General features: G+C 42.8%; 1 protein-coding gene across 3 annotated transcripts in view; it reads left to right on the top strand.

Moving 5' to 3' along the window:
* LOC130295009 (zinc finger protein 770-like) overlaps positions 1–24,180 on the top strand; it is a 179,711-nt gene that overhangs the window by 43,368 nt on the left and 112,163 nt on the right. For all 3 annotated transcript variants that reach the window (XM_056545185.1, XM_056545184.1, XM_056545183.1), the window contains exons 7-10: positions 3,716–3,810; positions 12,414–12,501; positions 17,545–17,677; positions 19,685–19,801. In XM_056545185.1, the coding sequence (XP_056401160.1) occupies positions 3,716–3,810; positions 12,414–12,501; positions 17,545–17,677; positions 19,685–19,801 (433 nt within the window). The remainder of the gene's footprint in view (positions 1–3,715; positions 3,811–12,413; positions 12,502–17,544; positions 17,678–19,684; positions 19,802–24,180) is intronic.

Genomic DNA, 24,180 nt, shown 5'->3' with positions numbered 1-24,180 from the left:
TCACTGTATATGGTTAGAAAAAGACAGACATATGACCAGGGGTCAAGTCCTAGCAAAAAAAGTGTGGGAACTCACCCAAGGTTTCCGCTTCTGGGCAGGTCCTGCAGGATTCCTGCTAATGGGAACCGTGGGGGAAATTTATCAAAACCTTTCCAGAGGAAAAATTGCTGAGTTGCCCATAGCAACCAATCATATTGCTTCTTTCATTTTGCTGAGGTCTTTTTAAAAATGAAAGAAGCGATCTGATTGTTGCTATGGGAATCTGGTCAACTTTTTCTCTGGACAGGTTTTGATGAATCTCTCTCAGTAAAAAAATAATTGCAGGAACTCCGTTCCCAGTGGTTTATCATTGCATTTAGAGGGTTTTTTTTGCTTACACTCCAAATTTTGCATTGTTCACCTAAGCCTTTTTTTTTTTTTTTCTGCAACTTTTGTGGGAACAGCCTTACCTAAACAATTTTCAGTTTTCACTGTTCAGTGGTCATGAGTATATGAAGTGCGAATGTCGCACATAGGCATAAAGATGCAAAACTAAGCCAGATCAGACCTGGCTTATAAAATTGCCTTTAGAGGGCACTTTTAACCCCACCAGGACCATGGGCGTACAGGTACTTCCTGGCATCCTGGGACTTAAGGACCAAGGGCGTACCTGTACGCCCTGGTTCCATTAACAGGGTTTAAACCGTTCTCACGAGCGGAGAACGCTTTAAGCTCGGTGGGTCCCGGTTGCTACGGGCAGATTTTATTAAATGATTGATGTCATTACAAAGTACAATTGGTGGCGCAAAAAAACAAGCCCTTATATGGGTCTGCATGTGCAAAATTGAAAGTTTTATGATTTTTAGAAGGGGAGGAGGAAAAAACGAAAGTGCAAAAACGAAAATTGGCCTGGTCCTTAAGGTCAAAATAGGCTTCGTCCTAAAAAAGCCTCACAAAACACACTATTTTTATGCAAAAAAATACCAAGTGCTGCATTAAATTACAGACAGGTAGTGGCACTTTCAACATGTTTCGAGTTTGTACCGAACTCTTTAAGTATGTGCATCACACTGGAGAAAGCATTTGGTACAAGCTTGAAACGTGTTGAAAGTGCCACTACCTGCCTGTAATTTTATGCCTCTTTTTATAAATAAATTGCTTTAAACTTGGAGATGCACCAGAACTGTATATATCCATTATTCTTTACTAAAGCAAAGCATTTTTGTCTAAAATACATTGGGGCAAAAAAGTATTTAGTCAGCCAGCAATTGTGCAAGTTCTCCCACTTAAAAAGATGAGAGGCCTGTAATTTTCATCTTAGGTATACCTCAACTATGAGAGATGTAATGAGAAAAAGAAATCCATAAAATCATTGTATGATTTTTAAAAAAAAATTATTTGCAAATTATGGTAGAAAAATAAGTATTTGGTCACCTACAAACAAGCAAGATTTAAAGTTACAAACCTGTAACTTCTTCTTTAAGAGTCTCCTCTGTCCTCCACTCGTTATCTGTATTAAAGGGGTACTCCACTGGAAAACTTTTTTCTTTTTCAACTGGTGCCTAAAAGTTTAACAGATTTGTAAATTACTTCTATTACTTATCCAGTACTTCCAGTACTTATCAGATGCTGTATGATCCACAGGAAGTTCTTTTCTTTTTGAATTTCCTTACTGCCTGAGCACAGTGCTCTCTGCTGACACCTCTGTCCATTTTAGGAACTGTCCAGAGTAGGAGTAAATCCTCAAGCAGAAAGGAAATTCTAAAAGAAAAGAACAAGCAGCTGATAAGTACTGGAAGGATTAAGATTTTTTAATAGAAGTGATTTACAAATCTGTTTAACTTTCTGGCACCAGTTGATTTAAACATTTTTTTTTATGTTTTCCAGTGGAGTACCCCTTTAATGGCACCTGTTTGAACTTATCAGTATAAAAGACACCTGTCCACAACCTCAAACAGTCACACTCCAAACTCTGGCCAAGACCAAAGAGCCATCAAAGAACACCAGAAACCTGCACAAGGCTGGGAAGACTGAATCTGCAATAGGCAAGCAGCTTGGTGTGAAGAAATCAACTGTGGGAGCAATTATTAGAAAATGGAAGACATACAAGTCCACTGATAATCTCCCTCGAGCTGGGGCTCCACACAAGATCTTCCCCCGTGGTGTCAAAATGATCACAAGAACTGTGAGCAAAAATCCCAGAACCACATGGGGGGCCTAGTGAATGACCTGCAGGGAGCTGGGACCAAAGTACCAAAGGCTACCATCAATAACACACTACGCCACCAGGGGCTCAAATCATTCAGTGCCAGATGTGTCCCCCTGCTTAAGCTAGTACATGTCCAGGCCCATCTGAAGTTTGCTAGAGAGCATTTTGATGATCCAGAAGAGGATTGGGAGAATGTCATATGGTCAGATGAAATCAAAGTAGAACTTTTTGGTAAAAACTCAACTTGTCGTGTTTGGAAGAGAAAAAATGCTGAGTTGCATCCAAAGAACACCATACCTACTGTGAAGCATGGGGGTGGAAACATCATGCTTTAGGCTGTTTTTCAGCAAAGGGACCAGGACGACTGATCCGGAAAGTATGAATGTGGGGCAATGTATCGTGAGATTTTAAGTGAAAACCTCCTTCCATCAGCAAGGGCATTGAAAATGAAATGTGGCTGGGTTTTTCAGCATGACAATGATCCCAAACACACTGCCTGGGAAAAGGAGTGGCTTCATAAGAAGCATTTCATGGTCCTGGAGTGGCCTAGCCAGTCTCCAGATCTCAACCCCATAGAAAACCTTTGGAGGGAGTTGAAAGTCCATGTTGCCCAGTGACAGCCCCAAAACATCACTGCTCTAGAGGAGATCTTCATGGAGGAATGGGCCAAAATACCAGCAACAGTGTGTGAAAACCTTGTGAAGACTTACAGAAAACGTTTGACCTCTGTCATTGCCAACAAAGGGTATATAACAAAGTATTGAGATGAACTTTTGTTATTGACCAAATACTTATTTTCCACCATAATTTTCTAATAGATTCTTTAAAAATCAGATCATGTGATTTTATAGATCTTTTTTTCTCATTATGTCTCTCATAGTTGAGGTATACCTGTGATGAAAATTACAGGCCTCTCTACTCTTTTTAAGTGGGAGAACTTGAACAATTGGTGGCTGACTAAATACTTTTTTGCACCACTATATAGGACAAAGTTTCTTATATTCACTTGTACTACCAATCTGTGGAAACTTTAATTGACAGTGCCTGATTAGGTTTTTTGCCTGATTAGGTTTTTAGCACTGCTCGTCTGCCTGCACACATTCTTCATGTTAACTTATACAAGATAGCACACCCCTAAAATGACTGTCCTATAAAATGGTTTAGCATAGTATATTCCATCAGGATGTGCTGACCCATCAAAATATTTTTGCATACATCATAGAAATACTTCAGATTATGGTACTTTTTCTTAATTCTGATTTCTTAGTTCTGAATTTCTTGCTGCCATGTTAACAGTAGCAGTGATCAGCAGGCAGATTTTACATCCTATTCTAAGCATTCATCATAGAAGCAGCAGTCTGACGCATTATGAACATCTCTTCTCTAGTCTTCCGTAGTATTAGTACCAGACCTTTCTTTTCCACCCAGAATCAAACTGTTATTTTGGAACCTCATGTTGGACAAAAAAAACTCCTAGTGTCTCCAGGATCAGAATCTGAAATCAAGGATTGTCGTTGTTTGTTTCAGCTGTCTGCCCAATATGGGGTCCATGTGTGCGGAGAAGGAGGGGAATATGAGTCTCTTACTTTGGACTGTCCACTCTTCAAGAAGAAAATAATTGTGTAAGTTTAATTTCATCAGATTTTTCTATAATACTGTACCACTAAAGGTTACTTAGAGAATTTTGCAATGGCACCTTTAATAGTTTTTTAACAGTATATACCCATCACTAGCAAACATTATAAGAACATTATTATATTTTACCCCATGCAAACTCTAACTTGCTATTTAGAAGAAAAAAGATACAGCTTTTGTCCGCCATCTTGATTGTACCAATGCTGTTTGCAGCTAGTAGCTCTGGAAATATGTCCTATGATGCCTTGCCTAAGCACTAAAACTACAAAGCAGAGGCGCTCCCTGTGGAGGATCACACGTGCTAATGCCGGACAAGGACGGGGATACAGATGGTCTCTTACCCGCTCCGGTTGTGTACCGACATACACAACAATGGTCAGCACGTGTGGAACAAAGATTATTGTGTTCGTCTGTAGCCTTCCCATAAAAGCTTGTATGATTCAGTGAACTTCGTAAAGAGTAGGGATTCTCAGGTGCTGACAGGAACAAAGAGGCTTCAGGTAGGTAGGTTCAGGTATAAAAACCTTTATTCGGCCAAGATGCAACGCGTTTCACTGCGCTTGCGCAGTGAAACGCGTTGCATCTTGGCTGAATAAAGCTATTTATACCTGAACCTACCTACCTGAAGCCTCTTTGTTCCTGTTAGAGCCTGAGAATCCCTACTCTTTACAAAGTTCACTGAATCATACTCTCCTAAGCACTGGATAGTTGTAACCAAAGCAGGATGCTAGAGAGCCATCGATATGGGACTAAAGGTGGCCATTAACTTTAGATGAACACCTGCCACATCCAAGTGTCTCAGGACAAGCCAACTATTTTGTTATTTCGACAAGTAGTTTTAATGCCTTGGCCAAGCGTCAGATGTAACCAGATCACATTAAGCTGCTTATTATATTTAAAACGCTACTATTTATTATTCAGATTGTGACCAAAATGAGAATTAACTCAAGCTGAATCTGACATGACAGGCGGACTTTTTGTGTGTATGGTTGTGTCCCAAACCTTTCCCAGCTGGCAATGTTGATGAAAGATTGATCGGACATGTTAAATTTCAACATACCTGATTGTTCTCATGGGAGATAAGCCATTAGTCTAGCAGCGGCTCATTTCTCTGGAGAACACATGCGCAAATGGCTTAACCAAGTGTGCAGATGTGGGGAGGCTTTATAAGGAATAACTGCTGTCTAAGGTGTAAGGATTGTTTTAGGCCACAGCAACCAATCAGACCTCTTCCTTTATTCTTAAAAATGCCTCTGAAAAATAAAAGAAGCGATCCGATTTGTTGCTATGAACAACTGGTGAACTTTTCCTCTGCACAGATTTTGATAAAACTCCCCCATAGTAGGGTGGTTTTGGTATGGGAGAACATTACTAGCTTACATTACGAGCCCCCAACCTCACCCACATCAAACACCTTTGAAATAAATTAGAACAGAGACTGCAAGCCAGGCCCTCGGACCTCACTAATGCTTTTCTATATAAATGGGCAATACCGTATTTTTCGCCGTACAAGACGCACTTTTTCTTCCCAAAAACTGGGGGGGAATAGTTGGTGCATCTTATACCCCAAATACACATTAAAACCTGTCCTATCGTGGCGGTCCCAACGGCCATCAACGGCCGGGACCCGCGGCTAATACAGTACATCACCAATCACGGTGATGCCCTGTATTAACCCTTCAGACGTGGCGATCAAAGCTGACCGCCGCGTCTGAAGCGAAAGTGACTCTAACCCGGCTGCTCAGTCGGGCTGTTCGGGATCGCCGTGGTGAAATCGCGGCGTCCCGAACAGCTTACAGGACACTGGGAGGGACCTTATCTGCCTCCTCGGTGTCTGCTCCGTGCCGGGATCCCCTGCATGGCCAGCACTCTCCTTCGTTGTTATCACGCCGTCGCGCACGCCGTCCCGTCATCCAATAGGAGCGGCGTGCGTAGCGATGTGATGGTGGCGACGGAGAGCGAGGATACCCAGCAGCAGAGACTTTCCGGAGCGACGGGGACACCCCGGGGACGCGGCGACAGCGATGGAGGGCGACATCCAGGGCAGCGGTGACGGATCCGGAGTGGCGGGGACACGTGAGTATTACCTCCTCCAGTGGTCTTCAACCTGCGGACCTCCAGATGTTGCAAAACTACAACTCCTGGCCTGTCCTGGGCTTGCTGGGAGTTGTAGTTTTGCAACATCTGGAGGTCCGCAGGTTTAAGGTTCAGAATCTTTTTTTTCTAGATTTTCACCCTTTAAAATTGGGTGTGTCTTATATGCCGGAGCGTCTTATATGGCGAAAAATACGGGTAATTCCCACAGATATCTCAAAACTCTTGTATAGAGTCTTCCCAAAAGAAAGGAAGCTGTGCAAAAAGAGACCCACTCCCTATTAATGCCTATGGATTTAGAATGTCTTAAAAACATTTGTAAGTGTAATGTCTAGGTGCCACAATACTTTAGTCTATATAGTGCGTTTCCAATTCATTAATCCTGGAGACTGTCCTAGAATTTCCAGGTATCTTCATCAGGCAGTATGCTATAGTACTTGCTTTAGAGCTTAGTATTGTAGATCTTGTTTAATGTTTTGAGACTAGAACTGATTAAAAATATGTAGCAGTCATTTCGACTGTGTAAGAGCTCATGAGACTTTTCACAAGCGAGCAGAATGTGGCAGTCTTGTTGCTGGGTCTGGCAGCTTATTTCGGCAGATCACATTTGAGCTGCCCACCCCACAAAGTAGTTGAGCACTTTGATTCTCCTTGGTGCAGCCTTAATGGCACAGCGGTGTTCACAGACCATCAGCTTCCTGCATTCGGTGACAGCCGCTCTTGCAGAAAAGAAATCACCCAGAGCGACAATTGTTTTTAAAAACTGTTCCAGCAAAGCGCGGCGACTCAAGCACTTAGAGGCTACACTTTTTTGCTTTTTATTCTTTAACATTAAAATCTCTGTAATCGTAGCTCATAATTCTTTCATGACAGGGATTAATCGTGATACTTTCTCTCATGGGGGGAGGGGCTGCTTTTACTGTCCTAAGAGTTAGGACGCGTTCTTGACTTTTGGAATATTTTGCTATTTTCAACTCTAAGATGCTTTGAAACTGCCTAGAAGTTAGTGCATTCGCCCAGTTTGTGTCAATGAAAGTGAAAAGCTCTAGAGAAAAGTGTGGTAGCAGATGAGAGGATACTGTCTTGTGGGGGTGTTGGGTATTTAGGGTGTTGCTGTTCAGGATAGTTAAGGGCGCTGTTAACCCTTGTCACTCGTGACGCCAGGGTGAGGGTTAAATGCTGTGTTTCTTGATAGGCCTATTGCCACCCTTCCCAAGAGCAATAGGTGATGCAGAAATAAAGGATTGTCCACAACCGCTGTTAACTGAAAACTTGCAGGAACTTTTACTGAGGAATTTCTGTGCATGTAGTAATAGTAACAGTCCAGATAACAGAGTCTCTTTACATATAGCTTGAGCAGCAATTGACAGTTGTTTGGGATCAGATAAGCTCAATTTAGCTTCTTAAGGATTGTATAGCAGAGATCCGCTGGATTTAGGGGAATATTGAGGTCCAGTGATCCTGCGGTGAGTAGCGGGGAATTGCTTAGTCTATCCGCTATGTTAGAGGCCGAGGCTGCAAGGCTTTGGCCTAGTAAATCGTCTTGTAAGTTGCGGAGGTCCTACCTCTTCCAGAGTCAGCAACCCAAGAGAGGGATCAAGATGGCGCAGCTCCCTTATATGGGCAGGGGCTGGCCGGTTTGGATTGGTCCGTAATGACTGTCACTCACCGTTACAGTGCATTGTGGGTGAACACGTCACGGGAACCTCCAAAGGTCCTGTAGCAAAACCATAGAGTTCTAACCTATTCACGTGACCCGCAGGTCCTGCTATGCTCCGAACAGGTAGATAACTAAATATATACATATTTATACTTATATTAATATTAAATAGAACTGCTATATAGTCATCCACTAAGTGAGAGGTGACAAGGAGAAAACTACAAAATAGGGACCCCGACGTCCTAGGGACTCTGACTATGGGGACCTCTATATAGGTAACGTATACAATACGGTGCCGGGACACCACACAAGGAAGTAAGCGCTCCATAGAATAATATTGTTGGACCCAGGGGGCTAAATATATATATATATATATATATATATATATATTAGAACTGCTCACCCTGGGTGGTTGTGTAAGCACATACACAACGATGGAATAGGTATGTAGAAAAAGGTCATCTGCTGCCCTCCGGAGTAAAAGTGGTAGTAGGTACTTGGCTTCAGAAGAACCCGGCTCACGGCGCTGATCGACCAGACAGGAAGATATGCTTAAAAGAGGATTTATTGACCAGATTGAAACGCGTTTCGCTGCGCATGCGCAGCGAAACGCGTTGCATTCTGGTCAATAAATCCTCTTTTAAGCATATCCTCCTGTCAGGTCGATCAGCGCCATGAGCCGGGTTCTTCTGAAGCCAAGTACCTACTAATGAAAGTGAAAGTCCATTTTGATATTCTTTGGAATGTAACTTTCCTACTAAGATGTATTTATAGAGAATAAGACACAAAAAGGTTATGATTCTCATACTGTACAATAGAGAAGGGACTGTTGTTTGATAAAAATGTCTTGTCTTTCTTCATGGAGCTACTGTGTCTGTATGACAGTCCTGTTGGTTTGTGTGGAAGCCCAAACTGCTTCCTTACTAACATTAGCTTCCAAATTCACTTCAGATATAACCGTTATAGGTGAGTGCTAGTTGAATATATCCAAGATTACTGCATCTACATCCTTCTGGAGAAAATTCACATTACAACGTTTAACCCCATCAGTACAGAATAACAGCTTTAGTAGAAAAGTGATCAGTACAAAAGAAAAAGCAACAATACTATTGTATTGGCCGTTCTCTGTTAGTGGAGACTTCAGATCATGTAGGACTTAGGGGTAATCATTTTTGACACCCCCAAAAGGATTCAGCAGTGTAGCCAGATAGTAGGCAAGTTGAATGTTTGGCTTTATAGCCAAAGTTTAAGTAGGAAGAGGAAGATTGTGATCCAGCCATATAGTGGTCTATAAAGACCATATCTGGAATAATGAGGTCAGGTCAGGAGACATCACCTGCAAAATGATATTGATAAAATGTAACAGGTCTATAGATGGATACAAACATGGTGGAAGGACTTAAAGGGGTACTCCGGTGGAAAACTTTTTTTTAAAATGTTTTTCAATCAACTGGTGCCAGAAAGTTAACCAGATTTGTAAATCACTTCTATTAAAAAAATCTTAATCTTTCCAGTACTTATTAGCTGCTGAATACTACAGAGGGAATTCTTTTCTTTTTAGAACACAGAGCTCTCTGCTGACATCATGACCACAGTGCTCTCTGCTGACATCTCTGTCCATTTTAGGAACTGTCCAATGTAGGAGAAAATCCCCATAGAAAACATATGCTGCTCTGGACAGTTCCTAAAATGGACAGAGGTGTCAGCAAAGAGCACTGTGGTCATGATGTCAGAAGAGAGCACTGTGGTCATGATGTCAGCAGAGAGCACTGTGTTCTAAAAAGAAAAGAATTTCCTCTGTAGAATTCAGCAGCTAATAAGTACTGGAAAGATTAAGATTTTTTTAATAGAAGTAATTTACAAATCTGTTAACTTTCTGGCACCAGTTGATTTAAAAAAAAAAAAAAAAAAGTTTTCCACCAGAGTACCCCTTTAACCCTTTAAGGACGCAGCCCTTTTTCACCTTAAACGGTACCTTTCATCAAAAAAACTTTTGATATATTATAGATTAATGTATGCAGAATAAATTTCCAATAGCATGTTAATAAAAAATATGCTTCTTTCTATTTAATTTTCCACTTTGAAAAATTACCACTAGGGGTCTCCCTACCAGTCCTTATTTATAGATTTCAGACTCAGGCAGAAGTCCTAAATCTCAGACTGCAGCCGGAACACAGACAAACTCAGCACTGCTCACTGTCAGGGAGCAGTGCTTTGCTTGTCTGTGTCCCGGCTGCAGTCTGAGATTTAGGACTCGTTCATGAGTCTGAAATCTATAAAAAAGGACTGGTAGGGAGACCCCTAGTGGTCATTTTTTCAAAGTGGAAAATTAAATAGAAAGAAGCATATTTTTTAATAACATGCTATTGGAAAGTTATTCTGCATACATTAATCTATAATATATCAAAAGTTTTTTTGACGAAAGGTACCCTTTAAGGACTGAACCCTTTTTCGCAATTCTGACCACCGTCGCTTTACGAATTAATAACTCAAACGCTTTTACTGAATATTCTGATTCTGAGATTGTTTTTTCGTGACATATTCTACTTTATTTTGGTGGTAAATTTTCGGCATTACTTGCATCCTTTTTTGGTGAAAAATCCCAAAATTTCATGAAAATGTTGAAAATTTAGCATTTTTCTAACTTTGAAGCTGTATTCTTGGAAGGAAAATGGATATTCACAATACATTTTATTTTTATTCACAAATACAATATGTCCACTTTATGTTGGCATCATAAAATGGACATATTTTTGCTTTTTGAAAAAATTAGAGGGCTTCAAAGTAGAGCAGCAATTTTCAAAAAATTCTGGAAAATTGCTAAATCTGAAGGGACAGATGTTACAGAACTACAACTCCCAGCATGCCTGGGCAGTCTAGGTAACAGTGGTCTGTAACAGTGGTCTCCAAACTGTAACCCTCCAGATGTTGCAAAACTACAACTCCCAGCATGCTGGGAGTTGCAGTTTGGCCTTCCTAGTGGTTGCCACAGTAAAGATCACTTTACTTTCACTTTCAATCCCCCCCCCCACTGTAGTTTCCCTACCTAACCCAGGATCCAGCAGTCTCCAGCGACAATCGGGGATCTCCAGGCATCTTCTCCTGCAGGTACCGACCTCCATCTTCTTCCCACGATCCCCTCGACATCCAGGGGTGGGCAGAACGGGGGGTTGCCACTGTTCTGCTCTGCCATTGGTCAGAATCAGTTCCATTCACTGACAGCAAACTAAGATTTTGATTACAGTACATTTCTAAAAGAATGTAAAAGAAAGCAGAACTTTTCGTTGTATAATATTTAAGATTTTTTTTTTTTTACATAAGGAGTATTCCCTTTCATAAGCTTTATTGTCTGATGCAGCCACCTTTCTACATTGTTAAAGGAGTACTCCGGTGGAAAACTTTTTTTTATTTTTTTTTAATCAACCGGTGCCAGAAAGTTAATCAGATTTGTAAATTACTTCTATTAAAAAAATCTTAATCCTTCCAGTACTTATTAGCTGCTAAATACTACAGAGGAAATTATTTTAGTTTTTGAACACAGAGCTCTCTGCTGACGTCATGACCACAGTGCTCTCTGCTGACACCTCTGTCCATTTTAGGAACTGTCCAGAGTAGGATAAAATCTTCATAGCAAACATATGCTGCTCTGGACAGTTCCTAAAATGGTAAGAGATGTCAGCAGAGAGCACTGTGGTCATGATGTCAGCAGAGAGCTCCGTGTTCCAAAAAGAAAAAAATGTCCTCTGTTGTATACAGCAGCTAATAAGTACTGGAAGGATTAAGATTTTTTTAATAGAAGTAATTTACAAATCTGTTTAACTTTCTGGCGTAAGTAAATAAAAAATAAAAAAAAGTTTTCCACTGGAGTACCCCTTTAAATAGTCTTATACTTTTTGCACGTAATGATTTAGAATGATCCTTCTTTTTGTAGCGTGTCAGCATAGATTAGGGTTTCCCAACCAGGGCGCCTCTAGCTGTTGCAAAACGACAACTCCCAGCATGCCCGGACAGCCTTGCTGTCCGGGCATGCTGGGAGTTATCGTTTTGCAACAGCTGGAGGCACACCGGTTGGGAAACACTGGCGTAGATGTTGCATTGTAACCTAGGCACCAGTAATTGCCTGGGTATTGGGCAGCACAGCAGCTCTTATTGGTTCGTTCAAGCCTATTTTAGTATAAGAACTTGCCCTGAAGTAATAAGATGAAGCAAAAGGAGCAGAATTTACTCATCTTTTAGGAGAAAAGGCTGACACTTAAGGGTTTGGTTCCTAATAATTTGCTGAGCTCCTCACATGGGTTTTGGAGCTAATTATAGGCTGTTATCCTGGAGTTCTCCATATCGCTCCCTGCCGGTAATTATAGCTGCACTATTAACAAGCTCCCATCATAGCTGCAGGCGACAGCCCTCTGAGGTCAGCCTATGCTTACAGTCCTACTTGGCTGCCTAGCCATTGCTCATTTGGATAGATTTGGGTTTTGATGTTGTATTATCCGGACGCTTCATTCATACAATGGAAGGAAAAGATTTAGCAATAAGTTTGGTCTCCGGATCTATTGTCTCTTGTGTTGTAAAAGTCTCACATACCCTTATTAGACTTACACTTAGATTCTGTTCTGATTTAATCTGCATATTTTAATATGGTTGCGGGTTCCTTTCATATCACTTATTCACTTATTTAGGAAAGTCTTGGTTTAGGTTAAAAAGTGTAACTCGATGCAAATTTGTAGTCAGTATATGTTCTGTGCATGTGATTGTCGCCCTACATCCCCGTATGTCCTATAATGTAGCCGCGCTGTCCACTTGCGTATGTGACCCCGCTGTCTCTCTTTGCTACAGTGATTCCTCAGAGGTGGTGATGCATTCTAATGACGCCTTTGCTCCTGTGGCTTATCTTCGAGTGTCAAAGCTTCATTTGGAGGATAAAGTGAGTAGTAATGTGTGGGCAGCGCAGCATCTTATTAGTTGTTCTTCTCCTATACAATCGGTACACTTTTATTTCAGTATTCCAGTTCTGCAGACATTCTAAATTCTGTATAATTGTGTGGTAAAGCCAACAAAAACAAATTATTTGCAGAAACATTTTACTGTTACGTAAAGCGTTTCTGTCATTAGAAACAACTTTTTTTTTCCAATTAATACTTCCTTAAAGGGATACTCCGCCCCTAGACATCTTATCCCCTATCCAAAGGATAGGGGATAAGATGTCAGATCGCCGCGGTGCCGCTGCTGAGGAGCCCCGGGATCCCCGCTGCGGCACTGCGCTATCATTACTGCACAAAGCGAGTTCCCTCTGTGCGTAATGACGGGCGATACAGGGGACGGAGCCGCGTGACGTCATAGCTCTTCCCCTCGTGACATCACGGCCCGTCCCCTTAATGCAAGTCTATGGCAGGGGGCGTGACGACCGCCGCGCCCCCTCCCATAGACTTGTATTGAAAGGGGCAGGCCGTGACGTCACGAGGGGCGGAGCCGTGACGTAATGATGCTCCGGCCCCTGTATTGCGCGTCATTACGTGCAGAGCGAACTCGCTCTGTGCTGTAATGATAGCGCAGTGCCGCAGCGGGGATCCCCGGGGCTCCCCAGCAACGGCACCACGGCGATCTAACATCTTTTCCCCTATCCTTTGGATAGGGGATAAGATGTCTAGGGGCGGAGTACCCCTTTAAAGGGGTACTTTAGTGAAAAACTTTTTTTTTTTAAATCAACTAGTGCCAGAAAGTTAAACAGATTTGTAAATGATAGGCAATAGTAGGAGGGGAGAGCACACCACGTAGCTAAGCAGATAAATGCAAACATACAATACCGCGAGGTAGTGAATGGGAGCATCCGGACCCAATGCAATCAAAAGGCAGCACCTGCGGGGTGCACACACAAGGTAAAGTATCAATATGTACAACAAAAGAGAAGAGCGTGCACTCACCGCGGGTAAGCTGCTGCAGGCCCAAGGTTAGGGATCACCACGGCATAGATGAGGACGATAAGGGGCGCTCAGAGGCTACGCCAGCTGTTTCGGACGTAGGAAGTCCTTCTTCGTCCTCGTCTATGCCGTGGTGATCCCAGACCTTGGGCCTGCAGCAGTATACCCGCGGTGAGTGCACACTCTTCTCTTTTGTTGTACAGATTTGTAAATTACTTCTATTAAAAAATCTTAATCCTTCCTGTACTTATTAGCTGCTGAATACTACAGCGGAAATTATTTTCTTTTTGAAACACAGAACGGTCTACTGACAACACGAGCACAGTGCTCTCTGCTGACATCTCTGTCCATTTTATGAACTGTCTTGACCAGCATATGTTTGCTATGGGGATTTTCTTCTAACCTAGACAGTTCCTAAAATGGACAGAGATGTCAGCAGAGAGCACTGTGCTCGTGATGTCAGCAGACAGCTCTGTGTTTCAAACGGAAAAGAATTTCCACTGTAGTATTCAGCAGCTAATAAGTACAGGAAGGATTAAGATTTTTTAATAGAAGTAATTTACAAATCTGTTTAACTTTCTGGCACCAGTTGATTTAAAAAAAAAAGTTTTTCACCGGAGTACCCCTTTAAAAACTTAGCATTTTCCTAATATACGTCATTAAAAAATTTAATTGCTAAAGATTTGAAAAAAGATTTGAAAAAATGGCCACTAAGGGTCTCTGTCTTTTTAATTTTGCAAACGAACCCTGAAAATCCAGCCTTTTTGGTCCATCAAAAAAAAAAAAATGACCAAAATATCTAATGGGAGGCGGGAGGTAGGTGTGGTTATCTCCATTCTGTGCCTCAGAGCACAGACAAGATCCAGACAGCTTGCAGTCTTTAAGAAGAGAAGCATTTCCATGCACAGTGTCAAGCAATACACGGTGCAAAACTATTATTTATACACAAAATGGTTTCTCTGGTAATTTTATGAACTTATTTCTTGTGTATGTGCACCATATAGGTTCCACCTGGCTCCTTTAGGGTTATAAAGAGCATGTATTTTGGTTTCAAAGCTGTGAAAATCTTTATTTTTTTTTAGCACAAAATACAGGTTATTCTTCTGTCCTTGCGCCATATAGTTGCACATGGCTGCACTAGAGTTACATAGAGCATGCATTTAGGTAGAAAATGTTGCAAATGTAAAAATGTTTGTGCAGATCTCATGACAGGGGGAGGGAGGGGGGAGGAGAGAAGCTCATCATACTCTAAGGGAAACGCCCCCAGCCTTTAACATATTAACACATGCATATTAATATGCATACAGGCCTTAGGGCACATTACTACACTGATTTAACCTTTTTTTTTTTTTTTCCTTATTAATGACAGTTACGCTTTAATGAAAAAATTCTGACATCTCAACAGTTTTGATGGTCTAGGTCTGGGTGCTGAGACCCCCACTGATTTCTGAAACAAGCAGGGAGAATCGTTTAATTGAGCAGAAGATCTATAGACAGTATATGAATCCTGTTTCCTGCAGAAAGAAAAGAGAAGCACTTAGCTGAGTAAGTGCTTCTCCCCGGGACCTAGACCCCCATGTCTCAAAGACATGTCAAAAAGTTTTTTTTTGCTTGTTTTTTTTTTCTTTAACTTACAGTGAAACCTTTAAAGGAGCACTCTGAGGTTCCCCCCCCCCCCCCCCATATCATGCACACTCACTATCAATAGTCAACAGTGTCATCTGTTTTATTCGAGGACAGCTGCATCTATGTTTCATTACAGTAACTGGGTCATGTGATCACCAGTCTGACTCTCCAAACCCTCCAATGCTTAATGTGTCAGAGCAGGGTGTCAGTTCTGGTTCTGACTTCCTGTGAACTACAGAATGACATCATCACCTACAAGATCCCCTCCTACTAGCTCTCAGATCCCTTTACTTCCAGCTCCATCTGATATCTCTAGAATAGGATATATTGTAGTTATACACCTATCCTGAAACATTTCTTGTTGCCTTTTTCGTTTGCTTTTGCCATGATATTTTATCACAATTGTGGCAATCACTGTAAAAATGACAGATTTGTACCTCAATTTTGCATAATCACAGTAGAAACAGCCAAAGTGCCGTAAAAATTCAATGTGCAAACACAGCCTAAAGACTTGTTGTTATAGGCCAAGTCCCTTTCGTCTGATGGTCATATTTCTAAAAAAAAAAAATGCACTTTGAATAAAATTATGCATCAAAACTGCATGAAGTGTGGACTGATGCCCACCAACTTATTAGTTCACCTGGGTGACCTCCAGCATGAACAGCCTGATCAGATGAACAAGCACAATAATCAAATGCAACTCCTTCAGCTAGAGGATTCACGGGAAATGTAGGCTGTATAATCAAGTAATTTCAGTGATGGATTTGTAATCAGAAATGTCTGGCAATCCATGCATGCCATATTAGTTAAAACCGGTAAGCAGAAGGCATATACTATAACTTCTACATTACTCTGTAATAATGGCTATGCTGCACTGTATAAGCGGAAAAGAAAAAAAATAATTATGGAATACATTATGGATCCGTGCAATGTAAAGTATAGGACAGTGGTCTACAACCTGCGGACCTCCAGATGTTGCAAAACTACAACACCCAGCATGCCCGGACAGCCTGATGCTCCGGCAAGGCCTCTGCTTCCCTGGCATCCTCGCTCTCCGTCGCCGCCATCACGTCGCTACGCATGCTGCTCCTATTGGATGACGTGACGGCATGTGCAGCGACGTGATGACGACGATGGAGAGCGCCGACGATGCAGGGAATCCCGAAGAGGACGGGCCGGAGCCCCGAGGACATGTAAGTGATGGTCAGCAGACCACACGGGGCACCGTAAACGGATATCCGGCGGAAGCTGAAGCAGTCTGTGCTGTCGGATAGCCGTTTATGCGATGGCCCCGAAGTTGTACTCCCCTGTCCCCGCCGCTCCGGACTGTCACCGCTCGTCACCGCTGCCCGGAATGTCGCCTTCCATCGCTGTCGCCGCGTCCCCGAGGTGTCCCCGACGCTCCGGCAAGGCCTCTTCTTCCCCGGCATCCGCGCTCTCCGTCGCCGCCATCACGTCGCTACGCACGCCGCTCCTATTGGATGACGGGGCAGCGTGAGGACACTCTGGAGCCCCGAGGACAGGTAAGAGACATCACCGGAGCTCACGGGGCACCGTAAACTGCTATCCGGTGTTAGCTGAAGCAGTCTGCGCTGCCGGATAGCCGTTTATGCGATGGCCCCGACATACAAAAGCATCGTATGTTGATGCTGCCTTCAACATGCGATGGCCTCTGAGAGGCCATCGTATGTTGAAATGATCGTATGTCGGGGCCATCGTAGATCGAGGGGTCACTGTACTTCTTTAATTGCAGTATTGCTGAGGCATACCAATCACACACAATGAAAGAACGCTTTAGTTGCCTATGCAACATCTGGACTATATACGGTAAGTCTCTGTGATTATTTTGTGTAAGTGCTGAATGTGCTCTGCAAACACAATGAAAGACATTTATCATTGTTGCTTTGTAAGAGAATTCTGAAGTCTTTTTTATTTTTTGCTTTGGTTTTGCTTATGTGTGACATATTTATCATACTATCACAGGGGGTTGAAAAAATTTGGCTGACATAAGCAGAAAACAATAACTCACTTCAGAACATGCAGTTGTGGAAAAACTTGGACTTGTGACTTTTTGTGCGACTTTTTGAAAATGCTGTCAGAAGCAAGTTTTTAAGCCAGTTGTTCCCCGGCTTACACTTGCGACTTTTTGAAGGGGGTTTGTGACTTTGTTTTTTGCTTACGTGCGACTTTCGCACTTGATAAATTCCCCACCACTGCAAAGTGAAAACTGAAAATTGTTTAGGTAGGGCTGACTGGTATTTTTTGCTTACCCACAAAAGTCGCACAAAAAGTTGTTTACATGCACGTGCAACTTTTTGTGCACTTTTGTAAAAAAAAAAAACTCTAAATCCCTTGATAAATCTCCTTTAATGTGGTGTTCTGCCACTTGCTGTGGTGACCGACCATTTTATTTCTTTCTACAGGTTGGACCTCCAGCACTCATTTCAGGAGAGCCTTGTCCCTGTGATATTGTACATCTTCTACCTGATGACACAGAGATAAATACAGATTTGGAAAAGCAGCCTATGAGTTTTATCCCCCAGGCCTGGGCTTCAGGTAAACATTCATTCACATAGCAAATTCCCTTGTATTTACAGTGGAACTTGTATTTACAGTGGTCCCTCAACATACGATGGTAATCCGTTCCAAATGGACTATCGTTTGTTGAAACCATCGTATGTTGAGGGATCCGTGCAATGTAAAGTATAGGACAGTGGTCTACAACCTGCGGACCTCCAGATGTTGCAAAACTACGACACCCAGCATGCCCGGACAGCCGTTGGCTGTCCGGGCATGCTGGGAGTTGTAGTTTTGCAACATCTGGAGGTCCGCAGGTTGAAGACCACTGGTATTAAAGGTTGTACTCACCTGTCCCCGCCACTCCGGACCATCACCGCTGCCCTGGATGTCGCCCTCCATCGCTGTCGCCGTGTCCCCGACGCTCCCACAAGGCCTCTGCTTCCCCGGAATCCTCTCTCTCCGTCGCCGCCATCACGTCGTTACGCACGCTTCTCCTATTGGATGATGGGACAGTGTGCGCAGCGACGTGATGACAATGATGGAGAGTGCCGACGATGCAGGAATCCTGAAGAGGACGCGCCGGAGCCCTGAGGACAGGTAAGTGATCGTCAGCGGACCACACGGGGCACCGTAAATGGCTATCCGGGGGCAGCTGAAGCAGTCTGCGCTGCCGTATAGCCGTTTATGCGATGGCCCCGATATACAAAAGCATCGTATGTTGATGCTGCCTTCAACATGCGATGGCCTCTGAGAGGCCATCGTATCTTGAAATGATCGTTTGTTGGGGCCATCGTCGGTCAGGGGGTCACTGTATAAGCATCTGTACCAAAGTGACTTGACCTGCGTTCTTTCAGCGGTTCTCTATTTGCTGATCACTAATAATTGGGATCTAATGGCTTGTATCTGTAAGTTCACTATAATGTTTCATTGTTATATATAGAGACCAGGCTTAAATTTATGGTTTTAAACCAAGTCCATTATAAGGCAGATTCTTTATAATTTTTTCCTCCATTGTCGTGTTGGTCCTGCACATGGCTGACTAATTTAATGGAACAAATATATAATACTGTAGCATAAAGCTTAAAAACATGTACAAATATGACCTGATTTATGTTTAATGTGTTCCAGTTTGATGTACAGTGACCCCCCGACCTACGATGGCCCCGACATACGATCATTTCAACATACGATGGCCTCTCAGAGGACATCGCATGTTGAAGGCAGCATCAACATACGATGCTTTTGTATCTCGGGGCCATCGCATAAACGGCTATCCGGCAGCACAGACTGCTTCAGCTGCCACCGGATAGCCTTTAACGGTGCCCCGTGTGGTCCGCTAACCATCACTTACCTGTCCTCGGGGCTCCGGCGCGTCCTCTTCGGGATCCGCTGCATCGTTGGCGCTCTCCATCGTCGTCATCAGCGACTGAGAGCGGCGACGGAGAGCGAGGATGCGGGGAAGCAGAGGCCTTGTCGGAGCGTCGGGGACACCTCAGGGACGCGGTGACAGCGATGGGTGGCGACATCCCGGGCAGCGGTGACGAGCGGTGACGGTCCGGAGCGGCGGGGACAGGTGAGTACAACTTCCTCTAACAGTGATCTTCAACCTGCGGACCTCCAGATGTTGCAAAACTACAACTCCCAGCATACTGGGTGTTGTAGTTATGCAACATCTGGAGGTCCGCAGGTTGTAGACCACTGTCCTATACTTTACATTGCACGGATCCCTCAACATGCAATGGTTTTAACAAACGATGGTCCGTTTGGAACGGATTACCATCATATTTTGAGGGACCACTGTATTGTTATATTTTGGATGATGAACACAATAATACAGTCAGAATCTAACAATATCTTATTGTTCAGATGCGTGAACATATATGTGTATTGTCTCTTGCTTTAATTGAGGATTTCTTTTACCTGGCCATGTTTGCTATTGTCCTGTAAGTGGCATTGTGGCTGGTTAGGATTCATGCAGTACGCTCTTATATACTTCAGTATCTTACAGAAATAATACCAAATAATGTGTATCCTTGTTTGTAGATACTATAGTCCAGCAGTCGCCCCAGTCATTGAATGGATATCGTTGGATTAGTGAGATAACTGCCAGGGGAAGTAATGTCCATGAAGCCACTCTCTCTGCACTCTCTTCTTTCAAAGGCAAGTATTATTGATTAATGGTCTATTCACACGTTCAGTATTCTGTGCAGATTTGAAGCGCAAATTTGATGCGCAGGATTTTCTGCTGCAGATTTTCAATGTAAACTGAACACAGCTTGAAATCCTGCGCATCAAATCTGTGCAGAATACTGTATGTGTGAATAGACCCTAAAGCAGTTTTCTCATAGATGCTTCTTAGGCCGCACACATACATGTGTAATACTGATCACTGGTCTTAATAACAGATCTGAAAGCATAATAGTAATCTGTGATGCTGTCAGCTTGGGACTTTAGACGGATACAGACACATTATTATTTCATATGTGTAAAAAGCGGCCTTATGACACTTTTTTTTTGCTAATCCGGTAATAAGGGAGTACAACAGCGGGAAATAATGTGTTAAACCACTCAATGTTATGTCCATTGGAAATGAGTATAGAGAATTTTGTACTGGCTCTGCGCACATTTGGACAGTACAAGTGCTAAACTTGCTTAAAATAGTAAAACTCAGACAGGAAAATTGTATATGAAAACTTAAAGGGGTATTCCAGGCAAAACCTTTTTTTATATATATCAACTGGCTCCGGAAAGTTAAACAGATTTGTAAATTACTTCTATTAAAAAATCTTAATCCTTCCAATAGTTATTAGCTTCTGAAGTTTTCTGTCTAACTGCTCAATGATGATGTCACGTCCCGGGAGCTGTGCGTGATGGGAGAATATCCCCATAGGAAATGCATAGCTTCTGGGACGTGAGTCATCAGAGAGCAGTTAGACAGAAAACAACAACTCAACTTCAGAAGCTAATAACTATTGGAAGGATTAAGATTTTTTAATAGAAGTAATTTACAAATCTGTTTAACTTTCCGGAGCCAGTTGATATATATAAAAAAAAGTTTTGGCCTGGAATACCCCTTTAAAGGAATTGTATAAAGAGTAAATGATCATAGGTGACGCATTATTTTTTGTTGTTGCTAAGGACTAAAGCTAAGTCTCACAATTCTGAACAGGAACTGGATGCAGTTTTTTTGCACATTTGGTGACTAGGAGCATCGTAGTGCAGGCTAAAGCTGTGAAGTCATTCTCAGGAGTAGTGGGGACCCAGAGGGTTTGTTTGGTTTTATGTTTTTTTAATATCAGTTCATTACCCAAAGTTGGACCTGTGAATATATGATTACAACTCTTATTTATAAAAAAAAACAAAAAACTGTTGGAAGTCCAGTATCTGTAGATCCCTAATAGAGTCCTCTATAGGTCATACTATGGTGGTTACTTATGTACTGCTTGTCCCACCCACACTTACTGTATTTTGTCTCTGTTCAGAGACATACAGGTAATAGCTGCAGGAACAAGAGAAGGACCAAATGAAAGTGCAAACCCATAAATTGGCCTAGTCCTTAAGAGGTTACATTTTATGCACACTGAAAGTGTATGGAAAAGCAGAATTCTATTGACCATTTAATAATTTGGAAATACTTAGTTTTACTGTAAATTAGAAAATCTTTTTACATGTCAAAGTATTTGATCGGTCAGAGTCTAAGTGTGGATTCCTAGATATAGTCAGATTAGGTGTGTGGCAGCGCACTTCAGAAAGGGGTATTCCCAGTTAAAATATTTTATCTATTATCCTACCGCTAGGACCCCCAGCAAAATCCAGAATGGGTTCCAGTGTGTTTGTTATGCATGCTGCCCATTCATTGTCCATGAAGCTGACGAGAATGGCTGAAAACAACGCTCAGCTAACTTCGACAGCTCCCATAGAGAAAGAATAGTCTGATACTCTAATATCTCCTGTGGGTAGAGGAGAAGTTACTTTAACTTGGAATACCCCTTTTGCTCCCTAATTCACCATTCAGTCAGTCTGGCAAGAAATAGTCTATGGAGTAATTAGATGGACAGAGTGCTGAGCTGGGGAGTGAAGCCCACTGCCGCGCTTCTCCTGGTTGTATCTAGAGATCAGATGGTATCTCAGTACAGTGACCCCCTCAACCTATGATGGCCCCGACATACGATCATTTCAATATACGATGGCCTCTCAGAGGCCATCGCATGTTGAAGGCAGCATCAACATACGATGCTTTTGTATGTCGGGGCCATCGCATAAACTGCTATCCGACAGTGCTGACTGCCGTTTACGGTGCCCCGTGAGCTCCGGTGATGTCTCTTACCTGTCCTCGGGGCTCCAGAGTGTCCTCACGCCGCCCCGTCATCCAATAGGAGCGGCGTGCGTAGCGACGTGATGGCGGCGACGGAGAGCGCGGATGCCGGGGAAGAAGAGGCCTTGCCGGAGTGTCGGGGACACCTCGGGGACGCGGCGACAGCGATGGAAGGCGACATCCCGGGCAGCGGTGACGAGCGGTGACGGTCCGGAGCGGCGGGGACAGGGGAGTACAACTTCCTCTAACAGTGGTCTACAACCTGTGGACCTCCAGATGTTGCAAAACTACAACACCCAGCATGCCCGGACAGCCGTTGGCTGTCCGGGCATGCTGGGTGTTGTAGTTTTGCAACATCTGGAGGTGCGCAGGTTGTAGACCACTGTCCTATACTTAAAACATTGCAGGGATCCCTCAACATGCGATGGTTTCAACAAACAATGGTCCGTTTGGAACGGATTACCATCGTATGTTGAGGGACCACTGTACTGAGACCCAAACTAATCAAAACTTTTATCATCCCCATGTGACAAAAGTTTTTCTAAATGACAGTAATGCTTAAAAGCAGCTGTCTTACCAAAGCGATTTGCTCTTTTTCGGTATATGGACATTATAAAAATGGGTCTCCTGTCTTAAAGCCAAAACATAGAGCAGGGGACATGTGTTGCCAGCTATGGCTTTCCCCGATAATAACGTGATTAGTATGGTTGGAGAAGCAGCTTCTTTTTCTGAAGGGATTGTCTTGGTGAGACGACCCGTTTATTGATTTTTCTTGGCGAGACGACCCCTTTATTCCATCACAGCTTCTGTCTTTACCTTCCATGTCTCTGATACCTTGCAAGACAAAAACAACAAAACAGGAAAGAAGAGTAATTGTTATCTAATAATCTGGGTGTGGGCCTGTTGTAAGAATAATAAAGACAATGAGAACATACTGCACTTCAATAACAATTAATAGTTTGATTATGCAACCTGCAGTGCCAGGTGAGGTGAAGTATTAGTACCTCATGACAGACGGATGTTAGCACTATGGCGGCTGCAGGGTTTTTATTTGTAAATGTAAAGCTTATGAGTCAAGCTGTTGGAGTTTGTGAGATGAGGTAAGTCTCAATGTCTCCACATTTAGATTGCTGCTCTTATTGTTAAATTGTTTATTGGTGTACTTAGAATACACTTAGATAGAATTATCTCTTCAGTCGTGCTGTTTTTGTTTTTCCAAACATGGAAGCTCATTAAACACCTGTAAGAATGTCTCCGACATCTTATACCTACTTGTCAGGGCGCATGACATTCAAATATGAGGGGTCCAGAAACACTTTGCTAATACAGTTCTAGTCAAGCTACTACACCAATTGGATCTTAGTTTGTCTTTTTTTTTTTATTTTTTTTATTTAGTAAAAATTAAAGGGGTACTCCAGCCCTAAGACATCTTATCCCCTATCCAAAGGATAGGGGATAAGATGTCTGATCGTGGAGGTCCCACCGCGGGACCACACTTGTTTCAGCTGCATGAAGCGATGATCGCTCCGTGTCTGAAGCCTCACGACCACGGGGCCGGAGTATGGTGATGCCACGACTCCGCCTCCTTGTGACATTGAGGGGGCGGGGTGCGATGTCACAAGGGGCTGGAGTCGTGACATCACTATACTCCGGCCCCGTGGTTGTGAGGCTTCAGACAGGTGGGTGCTGCATGAGTGATTGCGGGGGTCCCCAGCGGCGGGACCCCCGCGATCAGACATCTTATCCCCTATCCTTTGGATAGGGAATAAGATGTTTTAGGACCAGATTACCCCTTTAATGGTTAAGTTATAATAAACTTGTGAGGAGATTTACTAACTCTGTCTAATTGTTAGTGCAAACTGATATTAGACAGTGTAAAAATACACCAGAATAAATAAAATTTGGCACAACTTTATACGGTCTAGTAGAGGTGGGAATGAAATAAAAACTTCTTGGCTGGAACTGAAAATTCAGAATGTGCTTGGCCGAAGCCAAAAATCACCCTTTCCCCATCCACCTTTTTTTCTATTTTATTAGACTCTATATTTTGTAGTACTAATGATAAGATGACTTTTAAAAAATAAATCTAAAATGAAAATAGCTGCCACTAGGGGTCATCTGTCTTTATGCAGACAGACTACTCTGTATTTTGAAGCATACTGGATACCGGCCATAAAATGTATTTGTATCCAGTCTAGGAGATCACCACTGCAACACTACAGCC

This window comes from Hyla sarda, chromosome 11 (assembly GCF_029499605.1).
Source record: "Hyla sarda isolate aHylSar1 chromosome 11, aHylSar1.hap1, whole genome shotgun sequence".
NCBI classification, from domain to species: domain Eukaryota; kingdom Metazoa; phylum Chordata; class Amphibia; order Anura; family Hylidae; genus Hyla; species Hyla sarda.
Note: the sequence above shows the minus strand (reverse complement) of the source record. Positions and strands in the feature narration are given on the sequence as shown.